Here is a 19,291-nt window from a genome sequence, read left to right on the forward strand (position 1 = left end):
TGCCTAGAATTGCTTTTGCTATTCTAGGTCTCTTCTTGTTCCAAATGAATTTTTGGATTGTTTTCTCAAGATCTGTGAAGTATGCTGCTGGAATTTCAACTGTGATCGCACTGAATGTATATAGCAGTTTTGGAGGTAGGGCCATTTTCACTATGTTGATTCTTCCTACCCAGGAGCAAGGGATGTCTTTTCATTTTCTGATGTCATCTTCAATATCTCTTTTTAGAGAGCTGTAGTTTTCAGAGAAGAGGTCTTTGATTTCTTTCGTTAGGTTGATTCCTAGGTATTTCAGTTTTTTGGATGCTATTGTGAAAGGAATTGTTTGCCCTATTTCTCTGTCAGTGAGTCTGTTGTTCATGTAGAGGAAAGCTATTGATTTTTGTGTGTTGATTTGTATCCATCCAGCTACTGTACTAAATTTGGTTATTAAGTCTAGAAGACTTTTGGTGGGATTCTTGGGGTCTTCTAAATAGAGTATCATGTCATCTGCAAATAATGACAATTTGACTTCTTCATTTCTTATCTTTATTCCTTTTATTTCTTTATCTTGTCTAATTGCTGTGCCTGATGATTCCAAAACTATATTGAACAGGAGTGGTGATAGTGGACATCCTTGACTTGTTCCTGATTTTAGTGTGAAGGATTTCATTTTTTGACCATTTAGTATGATATTGGCTGTTGGTTTTTCTTAGATGGCTTTTATCAGATTCAGGTAGAGACCGTCTATTCCAATTTTTTGTAGGGTTTTTATCATAAATGCGTGTTGGATTTTGTCAAATGCTTTTTCTGCATCTATTGAGATAATCATATGTTTTTTGTCCTTGGCTCTATTGATATAGTGTATTACATTTATTGATCTGCATATGTTGAACCATCCCTGCATCACTGGGATGAATCCCACTTGGTCAGGGTGTATAATCTTCTTGATGATCATCTGCATTCTATTTGGCAGTATCTTGTTAAGGATTTTTGCATCTATATTCATTAGTGAGATTGGCCTATAGTTCTCTTTTGGGATGGGGTCTTTCTCTGCTTTGGGGATCACAGTGATGCTTGCTTCCAGAAATGAATTTGGGAGTATTGCTTGCCTTTCAATTTCATTGAAGAGTTTCAACAGTAGTGGCAGTAGTTCCTCTCTAAATGTCTTGTAGAATTCAGGAGTGAAGCCATCAAGACCCGGGCTTTTCCTAGTTGATAAGTTTTTAATTATGCTTTCAATTTCATTGATTAATATTGGGTTGTTTAAAATTTTTAGGTCTTCTTTGTTCAACTTTCATAATTCATGCATATCTCTGAATCTGTCCATTTCTTCTGTGTTTTCCATCTTAATGGTGTATACGTTCTCTAATTAGGTATTCATGATCCTCTGGATTTCTGCTGGGTCCATTGTAATTTCACCCTTTTCATTCCTAATTGCATGAATTTGGGCCTTTTCTTTCCTTTTTCTCATAAGGTTGGCTAAGCGTTTTTTAATTTTGTTTATTCCTTCGAAGAACCAACTCTTGGCTTCACTGATTTTTTTGTATCATTCTCTTAGTCTCATTGCATTGATTTCTGCTCTGATCTTTATAATTTCCTCCCTTATATGAGCTTTGGGGTTGTCCTGCTCTTCTTTTTCTAGAAGCTTGAGGTTCAGCATAAGCTTGTTTAATTGGGCTTGCTCTGTTTTCCTAATATGAGTATTCACTGCTATGAATTTCCCTCATAAGACTGCTTTCATTGAGTCCCATAGATTCTGATATGTTGTATTGTCATTGTCATTTAATTGAAGGAACTGTCTGATTTCTTCTTTAATTTCCTCTGTGACCCATTGGTTATTCAGAAGTGTGCTGTTCAATTTCCATGTGTTTATCAAATTCTTGCAGTTTCTTTTGCTGTTGATCTCCAATGTCATCCCCCTATGGTCTGGTAATTTACAGGGAATAACGTCAGTTCCTTTGCACTTACTTAAACATGTTCTATGAGCAAGTATGTTGTCTGTTTTGGAAAACGACCTGTGTGCAGCTGAAAAGAATGTGTATTCTGATTTTGTGGGGTGGAACACTCTGTAAACATCTGTTAAGTTCATTTGTTCAAGAGTTTGATTGAGTTCTAGTATTTTGTTGCTTATTTTTTGTCTAGTTGATCTATCTATTTGTGACAGTGGGGTATTGAGGTCCCCCACTACTGTTGTATTAGTGCTTATTTGATTTTTCATGTCCATTAGTACTTGTTTTATATAGTTGGGTGCACTCGTGTTTGGTGCATATATATTTTTGATTGTCATCTCTTCCTCTTGGATTGTTCCCTTTCCAAGGATGTAGTGTCCTTCTTCATCTCTCTTAATCAGTGTTGGTTTGAAATCCACCTGATCTGCAAAAAGGATAGCTGCTCCTGCTTTTTTTCAGGTTCCTGTCACATGGAGTATTGTTTTCCACCCTTTAACTTTCAGTCTATGAGTTTCTTTTTGAATTAAGTGTGTTTCTTGTATGCAGCATATTGTTGGATCTTGCTTTTTGACCCATTCTGCCAGTCTACTTCTTTTGATTGCTGAATTGAAACTGTTAATATTGATGGTTATAACTGAAACATATTGACTTGTCATTGCCATGACTTTTTCTTTTTGTTGGATTCTCCCCCTTTGCGTTTAATTTCTTGTCATACCCGATGGATCCATTCTGCTGGGCTTCCTGGGGTTGTGGTCCTCATTGTCTTTTCCTAGGATATTGTCTAAAATTTTTTGGAGTGCTGGTTTGATATTCATGAAGTTTCTAGGGTTCTCTTTATCATGAAAGTATCTTATTTCTCCATCAATTTTGAAAGATAGTTTTGCAGGGTACATCAATCTGAGTTGGAGGCTGTTTTCCTTTAGGGCTTGGAATATGTCACTCCAAGCTCTTCTTGCCTTGAGGGTTTGCATTGAGAAGTCTGCTGTGATTCTGATGGGCTTTCCTTTGTATGTGATGTTTCTTTTCTCTAACTTCTTGTTGAATTTTGTTCTTCTGTTGGGTTTCTGCAATCTTAACTATTATATGCTTATGTGTAGATTTTTTTTGATCAAGGCTGGTTGGAGTCCTATATGCCTCACGTATCTGTATGTCAATTCCTTTTCCCCTGCTTGGGAAGTTTTCTGCCATCACTTCTGTGAACAGTTTTTTTTATGTCGTCTGCACTCTCTCCTGTTTCTTTATTGACTCTGATCAGTCTTATGTTATTCTTCTTTGCTTCATCTAGCAGCTGCTGGATTGATTTCTCTTGGTCCCTTACAATTTTAAAGAAATTTTTCTTTTCTTGCTCACTAATTACAATCTTTTCTTCTATATCTGAAATTCTGACCTCACATTGGTTCGTTCTGCTGTGTAAACTTTCAATGAAGTTTTTAATCTCCTGGAAATCTGTTTACATCTATTTTATGGATTCCATTTGTTTCCTATGTTGGGATTCCATCATGTTCCTCAGCTCCTCTAATTTTTTTATCTGTGTCCTCTCTAGATTTATTAATCATGTCTTGCACTATGGGCACAATCTCTGCTGTTATCTGAGAAATTATTTCTGATTTCATTATTTCCAGATCCTCTTTTCTTGTCAATTTAGGGATTCTAGGTGGTTGAGTATCAGATTGTTCCATCTCGTTTCCCTTTGGGGTTGCTTTAGCTGATCTAGAAGTCTGGTTTTGAGACTTGTTTACAGGTCTCCTCATTTCAGTGGGGGAGAGGGGGTGTGCCGCTGGCACTGGAGCAACTCACTACCTCGGTGCTGGGGGTGGTGGTATGGTGGCTCCTTCATAATTCTTGCTGTAGTTAAAGAAGTTGTTATTTATTATTGAGCACTCCCTCCTCACCCCTTCCATGGACATTTGCTGCACATTGCACAATAAGGAAGATACATATTTTCATTTCTTTTTTTTTCATTTTTTGAGACAGGGTCTCACTGTGTAGTTCAGACTGGCCTTGAATTCACTATGTAGCCCAGGCTGGCATTGAACTCATAGTGATCCTCCTGCCTCTGCCTTCTGAGTGCTGGGATTACAGGGGTAAGCCACCACATCTGACCAAGAAATACTTTTTTTTTTGGTACTGGAGATTGAACTCGGGACCTTGCACTTCTGAGGCAGGCGGCAGAACCACTGAGCTAAATCCCTGGCCCAAGAAATACATTTTTTAAGATAGTTTTATAATACATGTTGCTTACCTGTTTTTTGGTCCCTTTGGTCATGAGGGTAATTATAAAGATTCACTTCGTCCAGCAGCCTCCATATGCTACAATTCTTGAAGTTGTTTTTAAAACTTTAGACTTAATAAAGATGAGGAAAGAAGCTATTGAGGGTTTCTGAATCCATCTCAAAAAGGTAAATTCTGTCATATGCTATGTATACAATAAAGGTGAAACACTTGGCTGATTGTTCTTTACTTAAGAACATGTAATAATTCCATTGAATTTAAATAAATCATCTTGGTCCAGACTGTTTTTCTGTGTGCCCCAGGCTGCTCTTTTCTTTCCTAGAAAGTCTGTTTCTGGCTTTGGAGCCTAGATTTCTATGTCTCAGTCATTGTTTTTGTCCTTGCTCAGAGCCCACGCCTTTAACTTCCTGGTCCTTATTCTGTATTTCTGTAGCTACTTTGATTTCCTCTCATCCGCTTTGCAAATTCCTGGCTGAGATTGAGCATTGCTACAGTGCTGTCTTTTCCAACTTGGGACACACTTCATGTTCAATATTTGTGTTATATAGTGTGACTTCTACTGATTAAAAAAATGATAAAAACTTTGCAAATATTTATCTGCATATCCCTCAATGGCTACCCATTGCAATCAGAATGAAATCCAGACTCTAGTGTGGCACACATGACCTATTGCTTTGGTCTCACTTTATAACCATTTTTGCCTTGGTTCACTGGACTTTCTGTTACTTTAACATACTAAGTCATTTCTGCCTTTGGGGCTTTTTAGAGGTATGTAGGATGTTTGAGCTATAATTTGAATGATGAAAGGGTGCCACTTTGAACTCTGTTCTTTCAGGTGATTGTGTAGCCAGCATTTTTTCTTCATTCAAATCTCAGCACAAATTTCTCTTACTACAAAAATGTTCCCCAGACCACCCATTTAAAGTAGCCTTTCTTCCCTGCCATCAGACTCATAACTTGTAGTTGAGTACATGGCTGAGTGATGGATGTAGATGAATACATGGCTGAGTACATGAATGATTAAAAAAAATTATAAGGTAAACAATTTGTTCCTTCTTTTTTTGTTTTATTTAAATACAGTTCAACAACATGATAGTAAACTGAATGGGGAGTAGTCACTTATTCCAGTACTTAGAATTTTCGTATATATGTGTATTTTTTATAATTTATTCTATCTAAATTTTTTGAGTATTTTGTTTTTTGTTAAATTTTTACATTTTATTTTTGTTAAAATTAACATTTTAATATTTTGAGGAAGGCGGTGGAAACACTGACCTAAATCCCCGGCCCTTACATTTTAATATTTTAATGGCTACAAAATACAACATCGAACTGATGTTTATTTACCCATGTCCCTCATATGTAAAATAATCTTTTCTAAGTTTTTGCTATTATAAATAATATTGCAAGCTACAACCTAACAAGTGAATATATATAATAATTTTATTCCATTGACTAGAATAGATTATAATCATAAAATAACTGGATTAAAGATTATGAATTTCTCCAGGCATCTTATGCCTTTTAAAACATTTATATCATGAATTATAAATGAATGTAATATGTCTTTTGAATTTACACTAGTATTTTTTATAATTACTGTTTAAAATTGTGTGATGCTGACATTAAAAGTACAGTTTTTTAAAGTTTCTGCTTCTCTTGGTATTTTCACGTTTGTAGGTGTCTTGTGTTGTAGTCAGACTCCATTAGATTCATAAAGTAATCTGAGAGCAAAAGATTTATAAACTCTATGGGTAAATTGTTCCTTTATTAAAATTGTCATTCTTAATAATAGGGTAGCCATAAAACAAATTAGGGCAAAAACTGGGATTGTTGCATGAAAGGAGTAGATATTTTGAGTTATAGAATTACATGAGAAAAATCACAAATTTCATGATAAGTTTTAATGATATTTGAAATTTGCTTTATTTTCCCCCCCTTAAAACCAGAGGAAGTTTTTTAAGGTGAAATTATTTGAGTGTTTTAAAAAACCAATTTGGAAATGTCTATTAAAAATATTCTTCAATACTCTTTGTTTCCTCATATGGAGAAATGTTTAGCTATTTGTGCACATAGAGGTTATACAAATAAAATATTCTCTGAGAAATTGTTCTTTGGATCTTTTACAAATTATTTGAAGTTAAATATAAATAGTCTTTTTGTAAGTATGAATTAATTATAACTCCTTTTGCATAAAGTTTTAAGTTCTAGGGAAAACAGATTCTTTTTGCGCATTTATATACCCTTAAAATATCTTCTGTGTAATTTTCTTAAAGGAAAGATTAATTACCTCTCCTTATGTGTGTTGTTTTTTTAATTATATAAAACAAGTATACATTTAAAAAAAGATCTTTTTGATCTTACTAAGCATTTTACTAAATCTACATTTAGAGGTAGCTACTTTACTTTTTTTTGGTACCGGGGATCGAACTTGGGTCCTTGTGCTTGCGCAGCAGGCAGCGAAACCACTGAGCTAAACCCCTGGCCCAAACATTAACATTTTTTTTTTTTTGGTACTGAGGATCAAACTTGGAACCTTGTGCTTGAGAGGCAGGTGGCGGCACCACTGAGCTAAATCCCCAGCCCTTACTTTACTTTTCAAAACAAAGAACCTTTGCTTTTCTTTGCCACCTAAAAATTCTTATTAACATAAGCTATATATTACTTGACTAGATAAAAGAAAAATCATATTCCTAGCTTACATTTCTCATGTCTCCTGGATGTTTATTCACCTGTATTCATTCCAATAATAATTTCATCTCATAACAGGAAATTCATTCAATTCATCAAACATTTACGGGGTGCCTACTGCATACAAGCTACTTTTCCAGGTATTTGGTATGCAGCAGTGACCAGACAAAAACCTCTGTGCTCATGAAACTTACCTCTGGTAACTAAGATAAATAAATATTTGTAGGCTAGAGAGTACTAAGAAGAAGAAACAAAATGGGGAAGAGGGTATATGAAATATAGGGGGTATTGAAACTTTTGATGGCTTGACTTGGAGGGCTTCACTGAAAAGCTTCTCAGAAAAGACCCAAAGGAAATGAGCCCTTCAGCTAGCTGGCAGAAAGCATTCCAAGCCCAGAGGACAGCCAGGAAGCTAGTAAGAAAGTATGTGTGGAGAGCCTGGGCCATGGCGTTACATAGGGGAAGAAGTCAGAGATACAGTGTTCAGGAGCAAGGTCATGTAATAAGTATTTGTTTGGCCTACATAATTATCTTTTTTATCTTAGTCTGTAATTTTCCTGAGAATTAATGTTTTTGTTCTTTCTTGCTCTTTATAGATTACATGCTTTTCCTTTTATGAATTTAATAAGCAGTTTAAAAAAATCTGTTACCATTTCTTAGTGATAGCATATATATTAATTAGTCAAAGATTTCTTCTTTTGGGAAAACACATGATCTCATTTTTCTGTATGCCATTTAATTTCATGATTGAAATAAATTTAATATAATTTATTCTCAGGCTGCAGATCTTTTTCACTGTCCTGTAAATGTGATTAACAATCCAGTTGCCTTCTGCTGCTAAATGTAATATTCCTCTTGTCATTTTCTAGGTTTCCCCCCCCAAATTTCCACCATAGAAGCACTATTTTAAATTAATGACTTTCATTAGCATCTTTAAAACAAATTAAAAATTTTTTTAAAAACTAAAATTGAGAGTTATGACTTTTCTTAGGTTTTCTTCCAGAATTTATTTGTTCTGGCTCTCTTTTCAGCCAAAGTAAATTATTTGGTTTCTATGAAATGACCAGGAACCTAAGTAAATAAATTAAATCTAATTGGAAGATGTCAGAGGATTTTGAACTCAGATTGACTTTAATGAATTGAGGAATTAGAATGTATAATATATTAAAATGGACATTTGAAGTCAAAAGATTCCACTGTTTAGCTTCCTCATTGAATAATTGCATAGCTGTTTGTGAATTTCAGTTTGCTTTCTTGTAAATGGGAATCAAATGGCCTACTTCAGCGGTTTATTAACATATTGTTTTGAGGATGTAATTGCATAATATATGTGAACATTCTAAAAAAAAACTAGTGTTAGTATTCTCTATTAGGCTGTCTATGCATGTCTTAAATCTTTGTTAAGTTTTAATTCATTGGCTTTTTTCTATCTGGATAATTTCCAACATTTATAATTTTTCCTTTTGGACTGAAGGTCCCCTTATGCTCTTTTTTGAAACGGCTTCTACAATGTAAATGAGCAAGTCTTGGCTGTCACTCAACAGCCCCATGGTGATTTTGCTCTTAAGCTGCAGTGACTGACCTCTGGCATGTATCTCAGTAAGAATTTATTTGACCTCACTTTGTTTTTTCTTGTTTTTTGCTTTTGGTGTACCGGGCATCGAACTCGGTACCTTGTGCTTGCGAGGCAGGCACTGGAACCACTGAGCTAAATCCCCGGCCCAGCTAAATCCCTGGCCCTGACCTCACTTTGAAGAGAGCTGTTAGCAATTGTGAATAGGCTTGGTTGGAGCTTTTTAGTCACATTAAACCTTCCTTTGTTGGGATCCACAAGCAGCAGTGCACTACTACCTCACCAACACTGCTTGACCTATCTTAAAACTAAAAATTTCACTTAGCAAACCTTTAGTTAAAAGTATATGAAGCACTAAGTTAAGGGGAGATAATTATATGTGCACATTGGTTCACCAGCACAGGGCAGCAGAAGCTTTGAGCAGAGGACTTTCACAAGTGCATACTGCTGCTGGGTTGGAGTGTTTAGGGCACCCATGGCAACTTAAAAGTTTTCAAAATGTGAAAGAATCAGAATAGAGCAGAGGTTTCCAAACTTTGTTGTCCATTAGTCAACTGGAGCTTTTTAAACTCCTAATGACCAGGTTGTACCTCGTGCTAAAGGTGAACTGTATGCCTATGGGTGGGAGCCTGCAGCTTTTAAAGATGTCCAGGTGATTACCACTGTGCCACAGGGTCAGGAGCATGTGTCTCTGGCTTCCATTCTTTTACTACCTTGTGTTGCTTCTCAACCTTTAGCACCATTGGTGAGAGTTTGACAGTCATATTAATAAAAACATTTGAAACTAGAGGGTCATTTTCCTCTAGCAGATTTGTAGTCTACATTTTTATAGAGTATATACTGTCTTATATAAATAATCTTATGTCATTTTGAACTTTTAAGTTTCACTGCTGGCCCATTCTAGATATGTTATTTTCCTCTATCTACTATAGATACTTACTTGACAGCTTTAAATAAAACTGTCTTTTTTTCTGTATTATAGTAACTACTACAGGTTCTAAATTTGTGGAATTAGTATGAATCTGAAGAAATTAATTGCTTTATTCTATCACAGCCACAGTTATATTTACTGTAGTATGTAAGACAATATGTATATGATACAAAAACTATACCTCTTGCATTGCTAACCATGTCAAAAGTGAATAAGCATTTTCCCAGATGGCTTTGTTAAATCAGTCTCAATGTAGTCTGATTTAAAAAATAGATTTTTATGCATACAAAGGGGAATTTCTAAGTAGTATTGTTCCTAATGTTGACAAGAGCTAGAGTTTTGTCTGTACACCCTTCAGCATTTGCCTAAAGGTTGATATAAGTTCAAATAGTTACAGTATGATCTTAAAAATAATAAAAATTGTATTATCATTTATTTAAAAATTTTGTTTCATCTTCTATGTGAAATATGTGTGAAAAAATGCAGAACATGAACTGATGCTCTGTAAATTTTTTCTTTCTCATTTAAAATTAAATAACATGACCATCTTGTCTCCAGTGCTGTCTGAGTATTGTAAATTACAGAAATTTCTATGGTGTAAATACTTGGCTTAATTCATAACATTCTGTTGTCCAGTTTTTTATTTTGGAACTTTTGTTTTTCTTGTTTTGCATTTTTATTTTGTTTTGTTTTCAGCCATCATTTTGTCTTATCATCTTCAATTCTAGAGCAACCTGACAACAATAATGATACTACTGAATTGGGCATCCTTGTCATTCCTGAGATTAGTGTCACAAATGTGTCCGGAGAGAGAACCGGGAATGGGGAAAAAGGCAGAACACTAGGAGAGATTGATGCTCAGCATATGCAGGGTGTGCAGGAAACAGCCACAGATCCTAGAGCTGAGAGCAAAGGCTTGCCAGAGATCAGGAGGCAAAAGTCTATAAGAAAAATGATGGAGGATGGAATAAACTCACCTGGCAGAGTGCAGTTTTAGCAGAGCACTTTATAGCTGCACTCCAAGGTATCTCAAGGCAAAGGGCCACTGATGCATGTGTAGCAGCAGTTGCAGTCACAAAATTTTGCATGTCTTCTAATAAAGTGCATGAATTATGCATCACAATTTCTCAATGACTCAGTGCTCTTTGGAATGGTCGTACCTATATTGTCTCTCAGTAAATTGTTATGAAAACTGAGGCATAAAATTGCTTCTGGAGCAATTTTCTGCTTTATGTTTTGGTATGTAAAATTTTTTAATTTTTATATTTTTGCTATCTATTATATGAATGCTAATATATATATTACTTTAATGTTTTGACCTGTGGTATTTATAAATCTAGATTTTTTTTCTTTAGTAAGATAATCCAGAATGGAGAATGCAACTTTCTAAGAAAACACTTTAAAATATTCTAATGCTGTTTTTCAAAAAGTTCTTTGGCTATATCTTTGATTTTTACTACTTTGCTACTGGGGAAAGTTTTCCTCTAGTTTTAATGTGTGATAATTTTTCTAATTGTCTCTGATCTTTTGCATGAATAATAGAGGAACTCTTTCTAAAAACACAATAGGGTGTGGTTTATGGCATGCTTTTTATTTAATATACTCTATTACTGCATTTAATTACAGTGAACTATTTTTTACATTTATAGAATAAATTCTCAGTTTATCCTTTGATTTTGTTCTCTAATCTGTTGCTTTGTGAAATTATGCTACAGTTTAATTGATTTAAACATAATGGATTTGGGATTAATCTTTTTAAAGTTGCTTAAGCAACTTAATGTTAATTGATCTTTGTCATTTCTTTGTTTAGGAAATACAGAATTTACAGGTCAAGAAGAACTGATGGAGATATCTGAAGTTGACGAGGGATTTTATTCCAGGGCTGCCTCTAGTACCAGCCAGTCGGGTTTATCAAACAGTAGTCACAATTGTAGTAACAAGACAAGTGTAGGAAAGAACCAGAGACGGTCAGGAGGAAGCAAAACTGGAGGAAAAGAAAAAGAAACTACAGGGGAATTTTGCAAAGATCACTTTGCTCGAAAACATACACAGAGAGCCCAAAGTGAGAATCTTGAGCTTCTCTCTTTGAAGAGACTAACTTTAACCACCAGCCAGTCCCTACCTAAGCCTAGTAGCCATGGTTTGGCCAAGACGGCAGCGACTGTATTTAGTAAATCCTTTGAACAAGTCAGTGGTGTCACAGTCCCACATAACCCATCATCTGCCATTGGTTGTGGCACTGGGACAGATGCCAATAGGTTTTCTGCTTGTAGTCTCCAAGAAGAAAAGCTTATTTATGTTTCAGAAAGGACTGAACTTCCAATGAAGTATCAAGCAGGTCAGCAAAGACCTCCTAGTATTAGCATTACTTTGTCCACAGATTAATTTGTAACATAGTTTTCTTCTTATAACCAGTAAATCTGGAAATATGACTGCTTCTTAATGAAAGTGCCCTAGTTCTTTCATGCCTGTTCCTAACATGAGCCCTTAAATTCTGAAGGCTCCCTTGACTTTGATGAAGGGAATAATGTCTTGGTTAATGAAGGAAATGTCTAGGTTGCAGTAAGTTGAAATATGGTTTTGTTATTTCTTGGTTTGCCTCCCTTCCAGTTTGAGTCTTTTTTTTTCTTATAGTTATGTTATCCTAAGATTGTGGTATGACAATAAATATTGGCAGATTGTCTGATCAAGTTGGTTACATGTCCTGTGACATTTTGAGGGTTTTTTTTTTTTTTGGTACCAGGGATTGAACTCGGGACCTTGCGCTTGGGAGGCAGGCAGTGGAACCACTGAGCTAAATTCCTGGCCCTTGAGTTTGTTTTTAATACTTTCTACTTTGGTAGCTGTGTGTTTGCCCTTCTCAGTCAAAGAGCATCTCCACGTAAGGGAACTGGCTTATAAGAGATGGGGCAGAGAAGCGAGTTAAGGAATTCCATAGTCGGCCTTTTAGCCAGCTGCCCTGGAAAACAGGCACATGAAAAAACAAAAATGATTACTATGAAAAGTGCTGATAAAAAATACTTGTAGCCAGGTCATCTTTAAGATAATGACAGTTTATTCAAAGGACTGGAAAATGCCTGACAACTCACAGAGGAGTTAGCAAGTGATTATTATGTGGTTCCAGGAGATGGGCAGGGGCATTTCTGTTGATATCTTTGGAATGTTTTTATATCAAAACTAAGATTGCTGGCAGATAATGTTGTTATGAAGTGTTTGATCTGGGTTTAGCAGGTGAAAATTCCTTTAAGTTCCTAAGGTATAATAGGCCATAAAGCTGATCGATCCTGCTGCTGGACTTTGGAAATCCAAATTAGTTTGGATTCCTATAATTCAGAGCACATATCACTGAAGACTTCCTGGAAATCATTGTAAATCTTGGAACACAGCCCTGAAGATTCCAGTATCAACTGTGTAATATTGAGTTGTTTATCTGCAAATGAAGGAAATTAGATAAGTTTTTCATCTGTAAGATGTCATGAAAGAAAATATATAGTGAAATATGGACAAAGGACATTTGTATATTAACTAATTTAGAGTTGTTTATGTTTGTCTTCTTAAATAAATATGAAAAAATTAAATGTATTTCTTGATTGTGAACAGGCCTGTTTTAAATGTTTTTTTTATTATACAGAAAGGATAATCAGTTACCCTCAACCAAAAATAAAAATAAGAAAGGCAATCAAGCAGAAGCTAAATAAACTTGTATGTAGCTACCGGCGGTGGTGTGACCTCGAGATGGACATACAGGTTTGGTCTTTGGTATTTGCTAGTGGTAGCCAGTTCAGCTATGGTGGAGGTTTTCTGTGAAGCAAATATACTTAAGCAATAATTCAGAGAGAGAGAGAGAGGGAGAGAGAGAGAGAGAGAGAGAGGGAAAGAGACTGAGAGGAGGAAGCAAGGCTGAGGATGAGAGTAAATAGCTGGGGAAGCTACTTACTTGGAAACTGTACACTTGGAAGCTGCTTTCACTTTTTGTACACAGTGGTTTCCTTATTCATGGTTCCTAGTTATGGTCACAAAGAAAACATGCTTGTGTTTCCCTCTTGTACTTGCTTATGCACAGCTCAAATACAATATGTAAAAACTCGTATGTGTTGAACAGTGCCAAGCATTTATGGTGAGTATAGTTTTAAAAACCATAATTGCTTTGCCCACCAGTTTAAACCCAATTCTTCAAAAATCATGGACTAGTTTTCACTCATTAGCCTTGAATATAATGTGGGTTTTACAAAGAATGAATCTGATATTTTTAGTTCTAGTAATAGAACAGAATAAGATCTGTTGGCATAAATAGTAGTCAAAAACTGGAAGGCAATTAGATAGAGTTGATTTTGTATTAATTTAATAGTAATCCTGTGTACAGTTTAAAATATGTGTAAAATATTACTGTGAATTTCCTATTGTCTTTTCCTAATTCTTTAACAAAATTTCCCCTATGCAGAGTTACTAACAGTATTGATATTATGGTATTAAGAAGTAAGTTAAAAAGTTTGGCATTTTAAGCAAGTCAAGATGCTTAGAAATGTAGAGTAAGTTTGAAGAAACCTTAGCTGGCACAGACGAGAGAACAGATTTTAATATTCTACCACTGTAATGAAACTCGATTTTGGTATTATTCTAGACTTTTGCTATTAATATGGTCTGAGGACCAGTAAGGTAAATTGGCATCACCAGCCATTTTGGTAAAAATCCAGAATTTAAAGACCAGACCTAGTGAATCAAAATGGACATTTTAACAAGATTTTCAAGTGATTTTTATGCATGTTAATATTTGAGAAGAGAGTATCAGTACAAACAAACTGCTTGTCTAATATGTAGGATTCTCAGTGGTCTCAGAACCTTAGATCAAATAAATATTTAATATTAAATATCATTATAATATTTATTTTTGAAAGCAAATTAACTTTTTAATAGCATGGACTCATGACTTAGGTCTTCTAATTCTGAATTCCTAATGATCTTCATTTATTATTGCAGTAAAAATGTGAATTTTATATTGTTTATCATAAATAAAATCAGAGGTATAAATGCCTATAAGTTTAAGTATGTGAGGTTATGCCTTTTGTACTTAAACTTTTATACACTGCATAACAAATTTGCATATGTGTATTCTTTTCTAAAAAAATTTCTGAAGACTTCCTCAGTGGGGGTGATTCTGAATTTTGGCTTCAGGTGATTTGCACCAATGGATTTTTTTGTAGTGTGGAGTTAACAACAAAATTCTTTCATATTCCGAACCTTTGATACTATTTCAAATAAGAATTATATACTGACAGCTTTTATTATAGTCATGAAAACTGGATAATATTAACTATGGCAACAATGATTATTGTCCCTAAGACTCTCTCCATTCACTTTTTGTAAGGTAAGTTGGTTTTTTTAGGTCATATTCCTATAAAGCTGCTAATGATCACAGGCCTCCTGTGTATCCAGAATAATACCTTTATCAAGAGGAGAACTCCACAAAATTCTGCTTATGCACCTCATACTTAAAAGGATCTGAGCAGAAATTGCAGTTCTTTCCCACGTTTTAAGCCTCTAGGGATTCTTGAAATCACCCAATCTTACTCTTGAACCCCAATTGGCTGGATTTCCTGGTGAAGCTGGACCCAACACTAACCTCTTGGGATTCAAGTGGGGAGAGAAACAGAGTAGACTTTTTGAGGTTTCCCAGAGTACCCAGGGGAAAGTGTCATTCTGTCCCTAAAACCACAGGAAAGCACCCTGGAGCCCCTTATCCCACACTGTGGAACTTGTTAAGGCAAACTCTGTAAACTTGAAGAATAGAAATTTTTAGTCCTTAAATGACAGTTTGTTTTGAAAAAGCGGTATTTCATTGCCTTTTTCAACTTCTCAGCAAATCTTACTCATTTTTTTAAAAGTTGAATTAAAGGGAAGTACATTTTAAAACCAAAATGGATCAAAATGATCCCAGTTTTAAGGGATTTTGCCTATTTTGGAAGAATAAAACTAAACTGTTCAGGGTATTAAATCATAGAGGACAAAATGTATTTTGAGAATTTTTAAGGCAGTTTTATGTTTAAGTCTATAGGCACAACATCTGTATTAAAGGAAAGCACGTCAAGGAAATATATATGTTAAATGATGTAACAAAAAAATTACAAAAAAGCATTTTAAAGGGCAAATGAGGGGCAGGGATTTAGCTCAGTGGTTTCACCGCCTGCTGTGCAAGCACAAGGACCCGAGTTCGATCCCTGATACCAAAAAAAAAAGGCAAATGATTTGATGCATAATTAAATTAAGCATTGTAGGTAGAAATTAATGTATAATAATGTCTTCCCAATCTTTGAATGGAAAGTTAAAACCCTCTAGTCCTTTGATAAGCATGAAGTTATATTTTTAGATTTGTAACTTAGTGAAATTATACTTAATACATTGAGTTATTAAAAATTTTAATAGCGTTTAAATTCATTAGAAAATATAAATATGTTGTCTTTGTATTTGTAACTTGTGTATATCTACTGAGTCTAGCAGTAAACATTTTTGAAGATATTTTTATGTTTTTTATAGTGGAGTTCTAAGAGCACCTGTGTCTTCATATAAAGTTTTGATTAGAAAACTCAAGATCCTATTTTACATCCTGTTAAATTCTCTCATATGAAGCTTATTGTGTACTTCTTACCTTTACTTCTAATCATGTAATGATATTAATCTTATCCTAGTAAATATTCTTGTTTCTAATTGTATTCCTAGAGTTCACATTCCTAAAGAATGAACATGACTTTGAATATTTTTATGTGTTCTGTATGCTTTTAAGGATATAGAAATAAACTGGAGTTTACTTTTTGAAGTTTTGTATATTTGTGTAAATGTTCTCCATATGCAGTACTTTATATAGTAAGTGTTGCCTCTTGTGTTATTAAAATAAAAAATGAAAAAATATTTTCCAGATTATTTATTCATTTAAAAAGTTATAGAAATTTACAAATATCATGATATGCAGGGAGAAAAGACAGGAAAAAGACTTACGTTGGTTGAGCCCTTGAGAGCTGTTGGGGGTAAGCCATGGGACAATGACATCTCATTCCTGGCTTTGTGCTTTACATAGCCTAGGGATGAGGAGCCAGAGGTCTGTTAGTGTTCATCCAAAGAAGAGACCTTCCATGGCTCGTGCAGCAAGGCTGATTATTTGCTATACCAGAAGCACAGGCAAATTGAGATAACATTTTTTTGCCTTTTAACTTTAATGTGACTTTATCTCTTGAGTTCAGAGATAATATGCTGCTTGTACTTGGCATAGGACTATGTGCCTGAGTTGAATTGAGGCTAGCTTTGGAAAAGAATTGAGGAAATGTCTCTAATGTATTATTTAACAGTAAAAATTTAGAACTTCATTTATTGGCTCTAGGAAATATCAGTTGGTGTTATATGGAACTGCACTATTGTTTATACTTAGGAACAAAACCCTCTCTAAAAAATCTTGTGTGTGGTTAATCATATATTTGAATAATTTCATTTCATCTAAGGAACTGATTTAGAAAATATTTTCTAAATCTCTCTTAGAAGAAGACTTGTAGAAAAACAGAATAAGAACCAGCTTTCATAAACCTTTTGTTAGCTCTATGAAATGTGTACTCTTCTAGTGATTTCAATAATCCCAATAGTTGATGTGCCAATACAATCTGACTTTGTTAATATCAGCATAATTATTTTATAATGATAAAAAGACTACAAGCAAGTTTAATGACAATAATTTACCTTACATTGCTATTATGGTGGTAGTAATAGCTAATATTTATAACTAAATTATTATTTCATTTAATACTCAAAACAATCTTATAACATGAGTAGAATCCCCATTTTGCAAAAGAGGAAACTGAAGCTCTCAGGAGGATAGATGACTTGCCCAAAGTCACCTAGGTGCTGGGTGGCAAAGCCACACCCTGAACACAAGTCTTAACAGTTCTCACTTTTATCCCATCTTTCCTATAAGGTTAAGTTTTTAAAATAAAGTCAAAATTTGCTAAAACTAAATCATGGTAAATTTTGCAGAGTTTGAGATAATTGTGTTTCACTGACAAACAGTGCTAGTTATTCTAATACTACAAATATGGTAAAATGCAAAATTAAAATGAGGGTTTTTTTTTTTAACCTGTCAGATTGATGATGCTTAAAATAATTGGTACTAGTATTGGCACTGGTATAGAAGAAATCATTAGTCACTAAGATGATTGGCAGGACTACAAATGAATTGGTGGGGAATTCAGTAATATCAAACTTTAAAGTATACCATATATCCTCTGATCTTAGCAATCCTATGTTTCTACATGTGTTCCACTTTCTATGTTCTACATAAAATTTAGCTCAAATATATAAATATAAACATGCAAAGTATTCATTCTAGCATTGCTGGCATTAGAAAAAAAGCCAGTAATCTAAATGTCCTTCAGTAGCAAAATGGATAAATTATTGTTCAAACATATAGCCATTAAAAGGGATGCAAATTTATGTATGTATATAGTATGATCCCACTTTCATTATAATATGTGGAATAGTTAATATAGGTTAATAATATATATGTATAATACACATATGTTTACTGGTATGGGAGGAGGAGAGCATTATATTTCAAAGTGTGGTCTAAAGACAGCTTGCATAAGAAACCTGTATTTTTTAAAATGGAGATGCCTGGGCCTTGTGCTAATACCCTGAATCAATCACTGTGAGTAAAGCTTTGAGACTTTTATTTCTTGTCAAGTTCCTCAGTTCAATATTTATGTGGTTTGGTATGCTAGCTGACAGCAATGAGTTGGTTATTTGTTAGTGAATTGTAGTTAGAAAGGACTTCTTGAAGAGATCTTGTATTTTAAATGGGGCCTCCCTCAACATAAAGCCAGGTGATATAGACATATCAACATAGACCTGTGAGAGAAAAGTGAATTGTTCTGACATAGAAAAAATGATTTTATAGTGCAAGAGGATACATCAGTTAAATGAGCAGTCCTTAAAAATTTTTTTTGCTATTATTGACCTTCCCAAAGTAACAGGTGACCTGTTAATAAAGCAAAACTAAATAATAAAATGTATGCAATAAGAAAGTACTACTTTGATATGCTTAGCTATGTCTCAGAACCTGGAAATAAGGTATTTGTGGGAAATCTGTCCTCAAATGGTTTAAGGCATGTCTGTCAAGGAAGAAAACTGACTAGGCTTGGCAAAATTAATAGGACTGGCAGTCACAGCAAACAAGGGTCTTAAAGAGTCTTGATAAGTCAACAATTGTTTGAGAAGCAAGCTGTTTGCTCAGGTAATCAATCATATTGTTTCCAATCTGTCAGGATTTCCTTATGCAAGCAAAAAAGTCATTCCTATTTTTATTTGTTTTATTTTATTTACAATTTTATCTCTCCTGGTCATAGATTTCCTGGAATAAACAACTAAGTCCTATTGACATAGGTGAGTTGTAGTCTTATCTTATCACACTGTTGGATTCAGTTCTCTCTTTTGCATTTCCCTATGCAAAGATTGTAAGACAATACTATATACACAGCACATTGATGTGTCTTTAGTGACTTCTTAGGGTTTAACTGAAGATCTCAAGATTTCTTCTCAAGCTTCTTGACTCCTTCAGCATGTAGTTCACACTTGTTAAGTGCTGTAGTATAATCCTGATCACATTGTACCGTGATCATCTTTTCACACATCTGTCTCCCTCACTAAGCCTTAGCACTGTGGGAGTTTAGTGTAGTACCTAATATAAATAAAAAATTCTTTCACTAGATAAACTATGACTCCTATCAAAGAAACTGGTAGTAACATAGGGGAGACTGTTGACTCTCTTTTGTTCAAGAGAAGTCTGAAACTTTCGATTCTCTAATGTACATTTGCATGGAGATGAAAAGGAAGGTTGTAAAACCTGACTTTGATTCTTTTAAGTGTTCCTACATAGAAGGTTTTTTTTTGAGAAATAAATTA

General features: G+C 34.5%; 1 protein-coding gene across 4 annotated transcripts in view; it reads left to right on the forward strand.

Moving 5' to 3' along the window:
* Window positions 1–16,162, forward strand: part of Hycc1 (hyccin PI4KA lipid kinase complex subunit 1) — an 84,812-nt gene extending 68,650 nt beyond the window's left edge. For 2 of the 4 annotated variants that reach the window (XM_087206674.1, XM_004839566.3), the window contains 2 exons: window positions 10,084–10,379; window positions 11,166–16,162. In XM_087206674.1, coding sequence (XP_087062800.1) covers window positions 10,084–10,352 — 269 coding nt within the window. In that variant the 3' untranslated portion in view covers window positions 10,353–10,379; window positions 11,166–16,162. The remainder of the gene's footprint in view (window positions 1–10,083; window positions 10,380–11,165) is intronic. The other 2 variants (XM_087206673.1, XM_004839565.3) reach the window with 1 other exon arrangement.
* Window positions 16,163–19,291: the final 3,129 nt, after the last annotated feature.

This window comes from Heterocephalus glaber, unplaced genomic scaffold, assembly GCF_053883595.1.
Source record: "Heterocephalus glaber isolate CG9 unplaced genomic scaffold, H.glaber_assembly_v1.0 deba00000676, whole genome shotgun sequence".
In the NCBI taxonomy this organism is placed as follows: domain Eukaryota; kingdom Metazoa; phylum Chordata; class Mammalia; order Rodentia; family Bathyergidae; genus Heterocephalus; species Heterocephalus glaber.